Genomic DNA, 12,806 nt, shown 5'->3' on the forward strand with positions numbered 1-12,806 from the left:
CCCATTTTGATGTCCTCCATGCTTTCAACTGAAGCAAAGGTCAAATCAGGTTATAAGATGCTCTGTTTCAGGGCCAGGGGTAACTGTGCATGTGTAGCAGAAGCCTGTCAGGTTGCAAAGCAAAGCAATGAAACTCTTATCCTCTGTTGCACGTTGTTGGGACTCTATACCACAGTGTTACTTTAAAGGATGTCTTTCTTGATCCTCAATCAAGATCAATGCACATATAATCATGTGTGCATATGTGTGCACATGAATTGGACTTAGAATTGATTTAGTAATTAGAATGTATACAGTTGGGCTAAAGTGGGATTTGTTGTAAAGAAGCATGCTGCTTTTGATCTGTCTACCTGTATGAAAGTCACAAACTGCAATTTTAATGCAGGATTGGTAGTTACTAAAATTTTATAATTCGAGTTCTTCCTGCACAGTTAGGCCAGGTCTCTAATTAAAAATGGAGAAGCCAAGTGTAGCATCAGATAAAGAAAATATGTGACCATCAAGATCATTTTCTAGAACTGATAAATGCAGCAGCCTAATTCCCCGCAGAGCTATCATACTAATGTTTAACTAAAACAATACTGTTTTATAATGCCTACCTTTTGTGCTGACAGGGTATTTAAAGGAAAAGGGCTAGATAATTGTACTTACTATTAAAACACACAGTGTTTAATCTATGGGTTAAAGTCTCTTATCAAAGATACACAATATATTGCTCAAATAAAAAGAGAAAAGGATTTTAAAGACCTATGCCCTCTAACTGTAAATAATAACCCTAATTAAAGCTTTATCAACTGTTAAAGCTTGTGATCTATGATAAACTGCAAAATGTTCGTGGGAGAAGAATGTAACATCTAAGTTAGTACAGTACATGCAATTAAAAAATCATTCTCCATTTGTATAAGATTTTTCAATCTCAAATGAGGTATTTATAAGAATAGATATTGAATCCAATATTTTGGAAACACAGAAATGGTGTAAAGTTTTCATAATAATGCCTGGATGTGTTCATTATTTTTATCACTGTATTGTATTTTAATTTATCAGGAACAATACTGTACATGTCAGAGAACAAACATAAAGAATCATATACTTGACAGATTCTTTATATTTTATTATTAAATAAATCAATATATCCATTTTAAAAAGAAAAATTAATATATTTAATTAACTTACAGTTCATGGTTGTTTAAAAGAATACCTTTTCTTATCAATCAGTGGATTGCATCTCAATACCCTATATCAGTATTATTACCAGTGTAATTGTGCTAAAGTAATACATGTTTTAAAAAAATCATTAATATGATCAGGTGACTTACAAATTATGATTGAGAAGAAAAAAACGTGCTAGTTATATAGATATAGATAAAGATATTTGTAAAATTAATTGAAGTGTTAGAGGGAAAGGCAGCCTTACAACTTCATATGGAATTTCAATTATCATGGTGAGCAGATTTATAAGGAATATGTGCTTCTAGTAGCTTTGTAGAAAGGAAAATTTCTATTTTTTCTTTCCTAGAGCTTCATGGTACAAGAACTGCACTTTTCAAAGGTTCTGTCTTCTTTCCTTCTATTATGTTCACAGTTATAAGCTGTGTTGATCTGGCAAGTCAATAATACAGCATAATTACTAGGTATAAGAACCTATAAATTAGGTTTGCCTAACAGCAACTACATTCTGTTTTTTAAAAAGAAAAAAGAAATTAAATCCATTATAAATACTTCAGAATTGCCATTTGAGTAAGAGGACTATATTTTTTTTAAAAAAAAATACTTCTTGTAAATGTTGCCTTATTTCTGTTACACAATTTTCACTTAATCTGATTCAACATTGCGATAAGTTGATACTCAGAATGGTTAAGAATCTCAATTATGAATATTACACTGCTTGTGTTTTTAGATACAGGTAAAAGGGCTGATGTATACTTGGAAGGAAAAGACCAGCTGGGAGGTTGGTTCCAGTCTTCCCTCTTGATTAGCGTAGCAACACAAAAAAAGGCACCATATAGGTAAGTTGGTGGATGAGTTTCTGGAACAGCTATGGTAATATACACTTTCTTTTAAGAATGTATGTACGACAGTTTAAGGGAAGCATTTGATTACCTAGAGGTCTTTCTTTCAGGACTCTTATTGTTCATGGATTCACTGTCGGTGAAAAAGGAGAAAAGATGTCTAAATCTGTTGGAAATGTGGTTGATCCAGATGTTGTCATCAATGGAGGCAGTGTAAGTACTTTCATGGTTCTACTTGCCATCTGGATATGCATCTATTGGTTCCTCAAAGTAATTTGTTTTCAGTTATTTCCTTCCCAGAAATATCTTTTTGGCATTAAATCTTGTCCCCATTCACCCATTATTATTGACAAAATAGTAATTTGCACAGCTCAATATATTTTCTAACATTAATAGTAGAGTTACCAAGTGCAAAATTCCATCAAGCCACCAGATGGCATCAACACCTGCTTTTTTTCATGGTCATGCAAATTTTTGCAATTCAGAAAAAATAGCCACATGAATAGTCTTAGTATGCTTGGAAAGTAACATACAACAGAACATTGGTTTTGATAGTTTAAAATGTGGATGATGCATTTAACATAGTTTATTCATCTCGGAAGCCTTTGATTTTGCTCTGATTGCCATGCGGGAAAAGTCCAAAGCTCCTGATGAAAAGATAAATCCCAGCTCCACATATCCCTTGAGTTAGATTATTTTACTGGAAAACTTCCCTGTTATGTCCTCAAACAATCATTTCCTCATAGACTGAGAGCATTGGCTATAGAAACCAACAGTAATAAAAGTGAACAGTTTTATTGCTGCTCAGTTTGCTTATGAGTGGTTGCTTTGTAGGGAAGAGAAGGCCTGATGGCTTTAACCTTAGCTGAAGCATTTTTATTTAGCTAGGTGTGGGTCTATGTTGTTACGCACAGTGTGTTTTTTAATTTCTGTGTAGAGACTGGCTTCCTTTTTCTGTATCTTTCACTTTTCTATGGCACATAAAGCAAAAAGTTAAGCAAAACTAGTGGAAAACCAGGGCCCAACAACCATGTGCGTTGCCATAGTTTGTTTACCTTTAAGAACTTTGTGAATGAATTTACTCTGTTCACTTAGATCAGTAAAAAAACAGATCAACAGGCAGGACTGCTTTGAGGACCTTTGTAGCATTTCATTTTCACAAACTTGATGGGAGGCCCTTTGTGCCTGGCTCAAGTAGAAGTGACTCTGCTGGGGGGGAAGGGGGAAATGGTTGTTTTGGTGAATTGGAGTGACCAACGCAGTAAAGTATAGTGGTTGAGGTGGTAGGCTACCAATAAAGGTTGGTAGGTTCAAGTGCACCCACAGCCAGGGAAATTCACTGGGTAATTGTGAACTTTCTCTTAGTCTCACCTACCCTACAAAGATGTTGGGGGTGGGGTGTAAATGGGAGGGTGGTACAAATAAATATGGTTTCATCTTATGTGCCAACCAGCCATAAAAGAAACAAAAAGGGGGGACTTTTTCTTCCTAGTGGCTTCTGCTACCTTGTCTCTACTTACTACTGTATCTTCCAAGGATTAAGGTTAGGGCTCTTGATCAACCTTGTTCATAAAGAGTCCTAACATTAAAATTCAGATTTACTTGTGAGACTGATACTAATGTGTAGGAAATGCTTTATATAAGTCTTTCTCAATCTTCAATCCCTAGATATTGGACTTGAGTGCCATATCACTATTAGCCAACCTGGTCAGCATTAAGGATTTATAGGTTTTGTTTTTCAATAAAATTATCTGAAAGACATTTATAGGTCATGAAAACTGCACTTCCGGATTCACCTCAGAACTGTTGCTTCTTTTATATTAAGTTAGACCTCAGAAGGCGGCCATCCTTCAGCAGTTATGTCAGCAGCTATTTATTGCTTTATTGTTATTTTTCTAGAGAAGCTCAAGTCAAGCATACATGGTGTTCCCTCCAATTTTTTCATTTAACAACCCTGTGAAATAAGTTTGGGTCAAGAAAGAGTGACTGTTCCAAAGTTATCCAGTGATCTTCCATGCTTAAGAATCTGGGCCTGTCTATCACTTTATCAAAATGCTACATTGCTTCTATTTGGTAGGGAATGAAAATATGTGAGTGCATGTGTATGATAGTTTACAGAGCAGCAAGCAGGGCACTTGTTTTCTGGCAGTGTCCCGCTTTGACTGATGTCAAGTTGTTCAAGTAGCAAACATGTTTGACCTCCCTCCTTTTCATTTTTGCAGCAGGCAGCTAGTTTGGTGTAGTGGTTAAGGTGCTGGCCTAGAAATCAGGAGACTGAGTTCTAGTCTGACCTTAGGCGACCTTGGGCAAATCATTCTGTCAGCCTAACCCACCTCACAGAATTGTTGCTGTGGAGAAAATAGGAGGGGAGAATATTATGTACATTTGCTGCTTAGAGTTACTTATAAAATAATAAAAGTGAGATAAAAATCTAATCTAATAATAACACGAGGAGCTTGTTTCTTTTTTAGTGAGGCATCAATCAGCTTTGTAGAATTACACTGCAGCATTTTATTTTCACATGAGTTGTCCAAAAAATACCTTGTCAGAGATTTATTTTTCCATGATTCTTGACAGAATCTCTACATTCCTCTGGAGAAATGTCTTTATGGCCAACTTTGCTGCACATTTATAAAATAATATGTTGAATTTATTTTGGAGAACAGGGGTTCATTGAGCAGTTATCAGCACTGAAAGGTGTTTCCTCTCTGCCTTGTCAATGTATAGGACCACAGCACTGAGCCACCATATGGGGCTGATACTTTACGCTGGTGGGTGGCTGAGTCCAATGTTTATACAGAAGTGCAAATTGGACCTACTGTGCTCAGTTCTGCTCAAGATGATATTAACAAGGTAAGCAAACGAACACATGTTTTGGCTCTTCCTAAGTAGCAGCCACTACAAAAATAGTTCAGCTTTCTGGAATATGTAGTCAGGAAAGAAAGTGTATCAATAGTATCTCAGTAGTATTTTTCTCTTCCTTTACCATTGGAATAGTTTTCACTTGTATATCTTATAACATAATGACTTCACCCATCATGGTTGTATTTATTTATCTGTACCTTCAAGTAAACTCTTAGCAAATACATGGACAGCTTGCAATTCTATTGGCAACATTTTCAGAAATGTTGAGTTTTAGATTTGCCATTGCCTTCTTCCTAGGGCAGAGAGAAAGTGTGTGGCCCAAGTCCACCAGCTAACTTTTGTACCTAAGGAAGGATCTCCTGGTTTCTACCCTACTTTTTAAGCACAAACTGACTTGCCCTTCAGGATTATTGATCCTAGAATAATTGTCCCATGGATTTGCTTTTGGGAACAGGGATTTGAATGGGCCTTTCAAAGTAGATATCACAAGCCAGCCAGGGAACTTCCTTTTGTCTGTCTGTTCCTTCTTCAAGTTGTATTGAATGTGTGAAATTTTTCAAGTGCAAATTTCACTAATTATTGGTATAAAATATCAAACTATATATTGCCTGTATTTAGATCCAAGTGAAATATACCTGTCCAAGTGTTGTGTTCTAATCAAAGGACTTACTCATCATTAATGGGAATTAAGAGTCCCATAGTTTTAGGATTAGCAACTCTCCTGGATGATTTCCAGAAAAGTTATAAATACTTCTATGCCATCTCACCCTAATTTCTCAAAACAAATTTTATTAAGGTCTGAAAGATCTCCAGTGTATAATTTTGCCTCCCAAAATAAATAGCATATTTAAAATACATAGTCATATTTATGGTAAAAGTTTTTCAAATAATGACTTGAATTTCATGAACTATCTTTGGAATTTGTTGATAGCTTCGAAATACACTCCGTTTTTTGTTGGGGAATCTGGCTGGCTTCAGCCCAGAGACAGACTCTATCCCCACATCAGAGATGTATCTGATAGACCAGTACATACTCCATCTACTGCATGGCTTCGCTAACCAGGTAAGCACTAGGGAATGGCTGGAACTATGGACACTTATAGTATAGACCGGTTGATCTGTGAACTGGATAGATACATTTTTGGAGAAAAGAACTCTTTTAACTGTTGCATTATTGTAGTAGAACAGAACTGCTATAGATATTAACTTGTGACAAAATCTCTTACAACAGACCACCTTCTACTTTTCTGACAGCACTTGTATATGTAGTTTCTCCATCCATTTCTCCATCTTTAGTAAACATTCTACCCAGTAGAAAACCTTAACATTATGCTTACCAAATGCATCGACAAAATGTGAATAGAGAATAAAATTACAGCTTGAAGGTAGAAGGGGTGTGTCTTTGAAGACCAGCATCCTGTCTTCTGCTATGAATGTTTGCTGGAGTAGGTCCTGCATACCCAAGACTGTTTGGACACTTTGGCCATGCTACAGTTAGACATCATCTTTCTTCCTTTGAAGATGCTGAAATCAAAGCTTGGGCAATCTAAACCACTATTAGATCTTGGAAGGAGTAGGGGTGGATTGTCAAAACCTAATTTTATGATAAGGAGGGAGACAGTTATAGGACTGGAGAGTCTTGGATAGAGTAGCATGGAGAGAAGAAAAGGACAATACATGGCTGGTTTGATATTGCTTTAAGTAATATGAATGTGCAAAAAAAATGTCTAGCTAAATGTCTATGGAGATTCTCAGCCATCCAGGTCATAGTTGTACCAAAGATGCTTTTTCAAGAGGCAACTAGACTTTCTTTGTTTTCCCTTGAAGACATTCCGCTTCTCATCCAAGAAGCTTCTTCAGTTCTGAAGAAAGTCCAGTTGCCTCTTGAAAAAGCACCTTTGGGATTAACTAGCTAAGTCTGCCAGTAGTTTGGATTCTGATTAAAGATACTGTCTGTACTCTCTAACCCAGGGGTGGGCAAACTTTTTGGCTCGGGGGCCTCATTGACTTTTAAAATTTGACAGACGGTCCGCCACCTGGTGTCAAAATGCCTGTCATTACAAGTCAAAATCAAATGAATGCAATCATTCAATCATTCACATCAAACCTTAATTCTGTACCAATCTTCGGCGGGCCGGATTAAAAAGACCAACGGGCCGGATGTGGCCTGCGGGCCGTAGTTTGCCCACCCTGCTCTAACCTCTCATTTCTGGTGCTTTCTGTCTCCTTTCCATCTTTATTTTTCTTTGGACTAACAATTACTTGTATTTTAAATTAGCTGTTGGTTTTTTGTACTTTATTCCTTAGGTTACACAGGCATATAAGGAACATAACTATGGAAAAGTCATTCGATTACTTCAAGTCTTTTGTAGTAAAGATCTCTCCAGTTTTTATTTTAGTATAATTAAGGACAGGTATGTGAACTTTTGTATCCTCTTATCAGATAAGGAAGCCTCAAAAAAATGAGAAATGCATGCTCTGTGCTGCTTGTCCCCAAGATAAATGCTTCCTGAATAGACACCAAGATGGATTATTTTGTAACTAACATAGTAAACAGCTAGTTTCTTTGGCTCACATGCATTTTGATACACATAACTTATTCCAACAATATTTAATGTTTGTGGGAAAATGTTTGTGGGAAAATTGTTTCCCCAATTATTTTCCTTTCTAAAATCCAGACTTTATTGTGAAGAGGAAAAAGATCCTAAGCGCCGTTCATGTCAAACAGCCTTGGCAGCAGTTTTGGATACAGTGGTTCGTTCTTTTGCACCAATCCTTCCACATCTGGCTGAAGAGGTTTTCCAGTATATTCCATACAGAAAAGGTATGAGAGTTATAAAATGGTTAACACTGTTGAGATTCTGACAGATTCTTCACATAAATGCCTTAATGTGTTGAGTTCATTACTCATTTAATTTCCATTTTTGTTGTAAAAAATAGAATGATCAATAAATATTAATTTTATTTAGTCATTAAAATTATTTAAATTCTGCAGGATGAAATGTGCATGTACGCATTTTTTAAAAAGTTACCATTATTTTTGGAGTTTAAGACACTCCGAAGTATAAGACGCTCCTAGCTTTTGGGGAAGAAAAAAAGATCTGCCTCTCAGCAATTTGCCTCCTTGAAGCAACCAGCAAACAGCCAGGTCAGTTTCAGCAGTGTGATTTGCACAAGCAGCTGATTGGCCTCCCAATGATCAGCTGTTTCAGACTGCAGGAATTGCCATTGCCTATTGCCGCCTCTGCGTGCCCCATTTTTGGCCTCTGCGTCCCGTTTTCAGCCTCCACACACCTCATTTTCGGCCTCCGCATTCCCCATTTTTGGCTAATTCCGGGCGGCAGGGATCAGGACGGGCAGAAAATGGGGCATGCACAGGCCGAAAATGGCACACAGAGGCCTAAAATGGGATGCAGAGTTTGAAAATGGGGCACGTGGAGGCGGCAATAGGCAATGGCAATCCCTACAGCCTGAAATAGCTGGTTGTAGGGAGGCTGATCCTACCCACAATTAGCTGCTTGTGCTAAACAGGCTGTGTTGAAGCTAACCGGGCTGTTTGCTGCAAGCAGGCAAATTGCTGGGAGGCAGAGGCCGAAGGGTAGGGGTGGGGGGGCAGGGCTTTGGCAACATTCACTGTATAAGACGCACAGACATTTCCACCCACTTTTGGGGGTGAAAAAAGTGTGTCTTATACTCTGAAAAATATGGTATATGAAAGGATGTCTGAGCAAGACCAGTGTTGAAGCAATGCCTGCTGTTATTGTAATAAGGGACAAGATACTCAATTTTTCTTCTCTTCTAGTCACACTAGTACCTTAATAAAGTAATTGTCCATGCAAGTTTGCAGATTTATGGAATCATAGTCAGTTCACTGAATTCAAACCCTTGTTCAATGCAAGAATTAAAATTAAGAGTTCATGTTCTATAGAGCAGTGGTCCCCAACCTTTTTGTACCAGGGACCGGTTTCAAGCAGAAACATTTTTTCAAGGACCGGGGGGAGAGAGAGAATCCGAGTTTGGTAGTTTGCTTGCAGACGTTTCATTACCTGACTAGGTAACATCTGATGTTGTTACCTAGTCGGGTAATAAAACGTCTGCCAGCAAACCACCAAGTTCAGGGAGCGCCTTGGTCCTGCCTCCCTCAGCCCCATCCCTCAGGTGTCTGCCTCCCTCCCTCCCTCAGGTGTCTGCCTCGTTCCTCTCTCAGTCACTCTATCGCTCCTACAGCAGCCCATGAAGAAACTGCTTCAAAGAAGCCGGGGTGGGGGTGGGGTGGCTTTCCTGTCGCCACAGCTTCCCCGAAGCGCCCGTTTCACCCCCACCCCGCCCGCCCGCCCGCTCGCGGTTCAATCCACAGTGCTCCGTTCTACCTGCCTGCCTGCCTGCCTTCTTCGTTTCGGAGCAGCTTCGGCTGATAAAAAGAGGCGAATAGTTATTATTCTCAGCCGAAGCTGCTCCCAAACAACCAGACAGGCAGGCAGGCAGAACGGAGCACTGTGGATTGAACCGCGAGCGGGCGGGCGGGCGGGGTGGGGGTGAAACGGGCGCTTCGGGGAAGCTGCGGCGACAGGAAAAGCCCCCCCCCCCGCTTCTTTGAAGCAGTTTCTTCCTGGGCTGGTGGAGGAGCGAGAAAGCGACTGAGAGAGCTGAGCCAGAGAGCAGGACAGGCTTCGGTTGCTTCCTCCCTCCCCTTCTTTCATTTGTGTCCTTGATCCCCGATCCCAGCAGCATTCACCGAAGGCGAAGAAAGCCGCCATTTTTTTTAATTTTTTTTTTCTTTGCGGCCCGGTAAAGAGTGCTCCACGGCCCGGTACCGGTCCGCGGCCCGGTGGTTGGGGACCCCTGCTATAGAGTATCTTTAGCACTTACTCTAGGGGAAAGTGTTGATCTCACTTGCATTACTAAAAATTATTGGAAGGCAGGTACATATAAATTCAAGTGTGGCCACTTAAGGTGAATGGGGAACTTTAATTAATAGAAATTGTTTCCTTGATCAGAGACAAATATTGGTGTGTAATGTAATGAATTGGCCTCAATAAGCAACCATATCTCCAACTGATGTTTCTGGTTAGATTCATATTATTAGCTTTATATAGTACAGCACTTTATATAGTGCTGTTTATCTGCAACTATTACAGAGATATATCTAATGCATTTGTTTTCCACATCCTTTCCTTTTGCAAGAGTCAGATAGCGTGTTTCGTTCCGGATGGATGACCACAAGTGCTGTATGGAAGAAACCAGGGCTTGAAGAAGCAGTGGATGGAGCATGTGCAATGAGAGATGGTTTCCTTGGCTTTATTGCAGGCAAAAATGCTGCAGAATATCAGGTGATTCTAGTGATTGAACCTGGGCTGTTTTTCGAATTAATGGAGGTAAGCAGAAAAATTATAACCTAATATTACATCTTAACTAATACTTTAATTTTCAGATGTTTAAGAAAAGCTACTAAGAAAAGCCACTTATGCCTTCAAATTCAGAAAGACTGACAATTTAAAAGGATATTTACTCAAAGTTTATTACAGGTAATCCTTGACTTATGACCACAGTTTGGCCCAGAACTTGTCACTAACTGATGCAGTCATTAAGTGAGCCATGGCCAATTTTATGATCTTTTGGCTGTGGCTGTCTTCCCCCATTGACTTTGATTGTTGCTTTGCTGGGAAGGTCACAAATGCCAATCATGTGATCCCCGAATGCTGCAACCTTCATAAATGCATGCTGGTTGCCAAGTGCCCAAATTTTTATCATATTACCATTGAGACATTGTGATGATCATAAGTGCAGGGATTGGTTCTATGTCACTTTCAGCACCATTGCAATTTTGGTCATTAAAGAATGCTCATAAGTTTTGAACTCCTGTAATTGTCCAACTCAGAGATAGAATCATTAATTTATCATTACGATAAATACTACTATAGATTTAGATAAGATATACTGTAGAATCCAAAGGCATGATATAGAATAAGTTTATTTGCCCAATTTCAACCCTATGGTTCTATGATCTTGAGATCAAACATTTTGGTTTTCTTGCTCCAGTTTCAAAATAGAGACCTCCTTTGACTTCCATTATTTATTTATTTTGTTGGTTTTTCTACTTTTAGCAGACAAGATATGCAGTTCAATAATATTCAACCTTGGACTCTTACTATTGGTAACCAGGATTTCCCCCACTACTCCATTTTTATTTGGTGCTTTTAGTTTCTTGAAATAGAGGCAAAGTATTTGAGGATTTAGATAACCTCATGTTTGTAAAAAGACCATGTATTGGGACTATATATTTACAATTGCAGACTAACATGATGTAACCATATAACATACTTCCCCTTCTGTGGTCATGTGTTGGAGTTCTTGAATTGTAAATAATGGTACACTAGCACAAAAAAAAGGAAATTATAATGTTGTTTGCATACATCCAATATCACAATGTTAAACCTGAACAAGCTATAGTGTTTGAGGCCAGAAGCCTCAAAGAAAAATGGCTTCCAAGCTGACATATAGTAGACTTTAGTTTGCATGTATTGCTACCAAATCACATTATGGCTCAAGTATGGCAAACCAGGCCTAGCTTATTGTCTTAATTAGAATTGTCATTGATTTGTTTGCATTTGTACCCTTTCCAAAAACTACTTAGCATGATAATTTATCATTAGGTGCTACAACCTGAAGAGTGCTCTAATACATCTCAGTTAAATGAAATAATGATGGCATCACAGACAATGCTGTTGACTGAAGTACCTAGAGATGTGAATACTGACGATATGATTAAAGGCACATTTCTGATAAACTTAGAAGGTAAGAAGACTTTCGTTACGCATCCACAACATGTTATTTACATTACTGACCTCACCCCTTTCCTAAGAGGTCTGTAGGAGGCGTGCATAAGCGCACCAACGTGCCCTATCGTTCCTGTCCTGTTGTTTCTTTTTTATTTTTCTTATATGTATCGATTTCATGTATCCATGGCTATGTTTATACTTATGCCTGTTATCTTATAATTGCTTGACAAAATAAATAAAAATATAAATAAATAAATAAATAAATAAAATGTTGAAAGTGTTTGGGCCATGTGATGATAGAGGACGATTTCCCTTGATCTAGAGATAAGTCAGCAAAGAATGGGCTTTCATGTGGGATTAATTTGAACCTTTTCTAAAATAGGTGGAGATATCCGAGAGGAATCCGCCTATAAAGTCATTGTTCTACCTGCTGCCAAAGCAAAATGCCCGCGTTGTCGAAAATACACTGCTGATTCAACAGAGACTCCATGTGCACGTTGTATGCATATACTTGGTGAGAAATGATACCTATTCCCATAGCAGTTAAACAGACATGCTTGCTAAAGCGAGTTATTTTGCAAAAACATGGAATATAGAAGTATCTACACAGAAACCAACATATTGTTTGTCTGAGAGCTGGAAAGCTAAATTCAAAATTCACGTGTATATATTTAAGCTTGTACACTTAATAAACTGCTTACTAAAATGCCTGAATAGTCCTTTTCTTTTTAAGTCTGAAAAGCAGCACAAGAGGAATTCAAATCCATGAACAAGTTGGCTTTTTTTAGTCCAGTTTAGCTAACAGTTGACTTTAGACTTTAGCACTTAGGTGGTGCAGCTTTATTGCCGTTCATGGGTCTGCATGAACTTTTTTTCTGCAATTACTTCCAGCACAATTAACACACCACCACCCCAGGCAGATCACATATCAGTAAGAAAAAAATATGTGGAACCTTCATCCTGCTCTAGATTTCTCAATCATATTTAAGAAATTACTTTGTTAAATGTTTGCTCTTTAACTGTGTAGCAATAAATATGGATGGATGGCTCTTCCTTTAGTTTTGAAAGTTGTAGCAGCCTTTTAATAAGAAACTCATTTGATCCAGGTGTCACTGATTTTCTACAGAATGGGTGGGAGTTCAGTATTCAA

General features: G+C 38.3%; 1 protein-coding gene across 1 annotated transcript in view; it reads left to right on the top strand.

Moving 5' to 3' along the window:
• The window catches only part of IARS2 (isoleucyl-tRNA synthetase 2, mitochondrial), a 31,987-nt gene extending 19,623 nt beyond the window's left edge, over positions 1-12,364 (top strand). Inside the window, exons 15-23 of the mRNA XM_026682581.2 lie at positions 1,901-2,009; positions 2,123-2,225; positions 4,740-4,865; positions 5,809-5,940; positions 7,185-7,291; positions 7,556-7,701; positions 10,062-10,252; positions 11,531-11,672; positions 12,039-12,364. Of these exons, the coding sequence (XP_026538366.2) occupies positions 1,901-2,009; positions 2,123-2,225; positions 4,740-4,865; positions 5,809-5,940; positions 7,185-7,291; positions 7,556-7,701; positions 10,062-10,252; positions 11,531-11,672; positions 12,039-12,181 (1,199 nt within the window). The 3' untranslated portion in view covers positions 12,182-12,364. The remainder of the gene's footprint in view (positions 1-1,900; positions 2,010-2,122; positions 2,226-4,739; positions 4,866-5,808; positions 5,941-7,184; positions 7,292-7,555; positions 7,702-10,061; positions 10,253-11,530; positions 11,673-12,038) is intronic.
• The last annotated feature ends 442 nt before the right edge of the window (positions 12,365-12,806 follow it).

Source organism: Notechis scutatus, chromosome 1 (genome assembly GCF_049901735.1).
Source record: "Notechis scutatus isolate UNSWTSFEM ecotype Mainland chromosome 1, rNotScu1.2, whole genome shotgun sequence".
Classification (NCBI taxonomy): Eukaryota; Metazoa; Chordata; class Lepidosauria; order Squamata; family Elapidae; genus Notechis; species Notechis scutatus.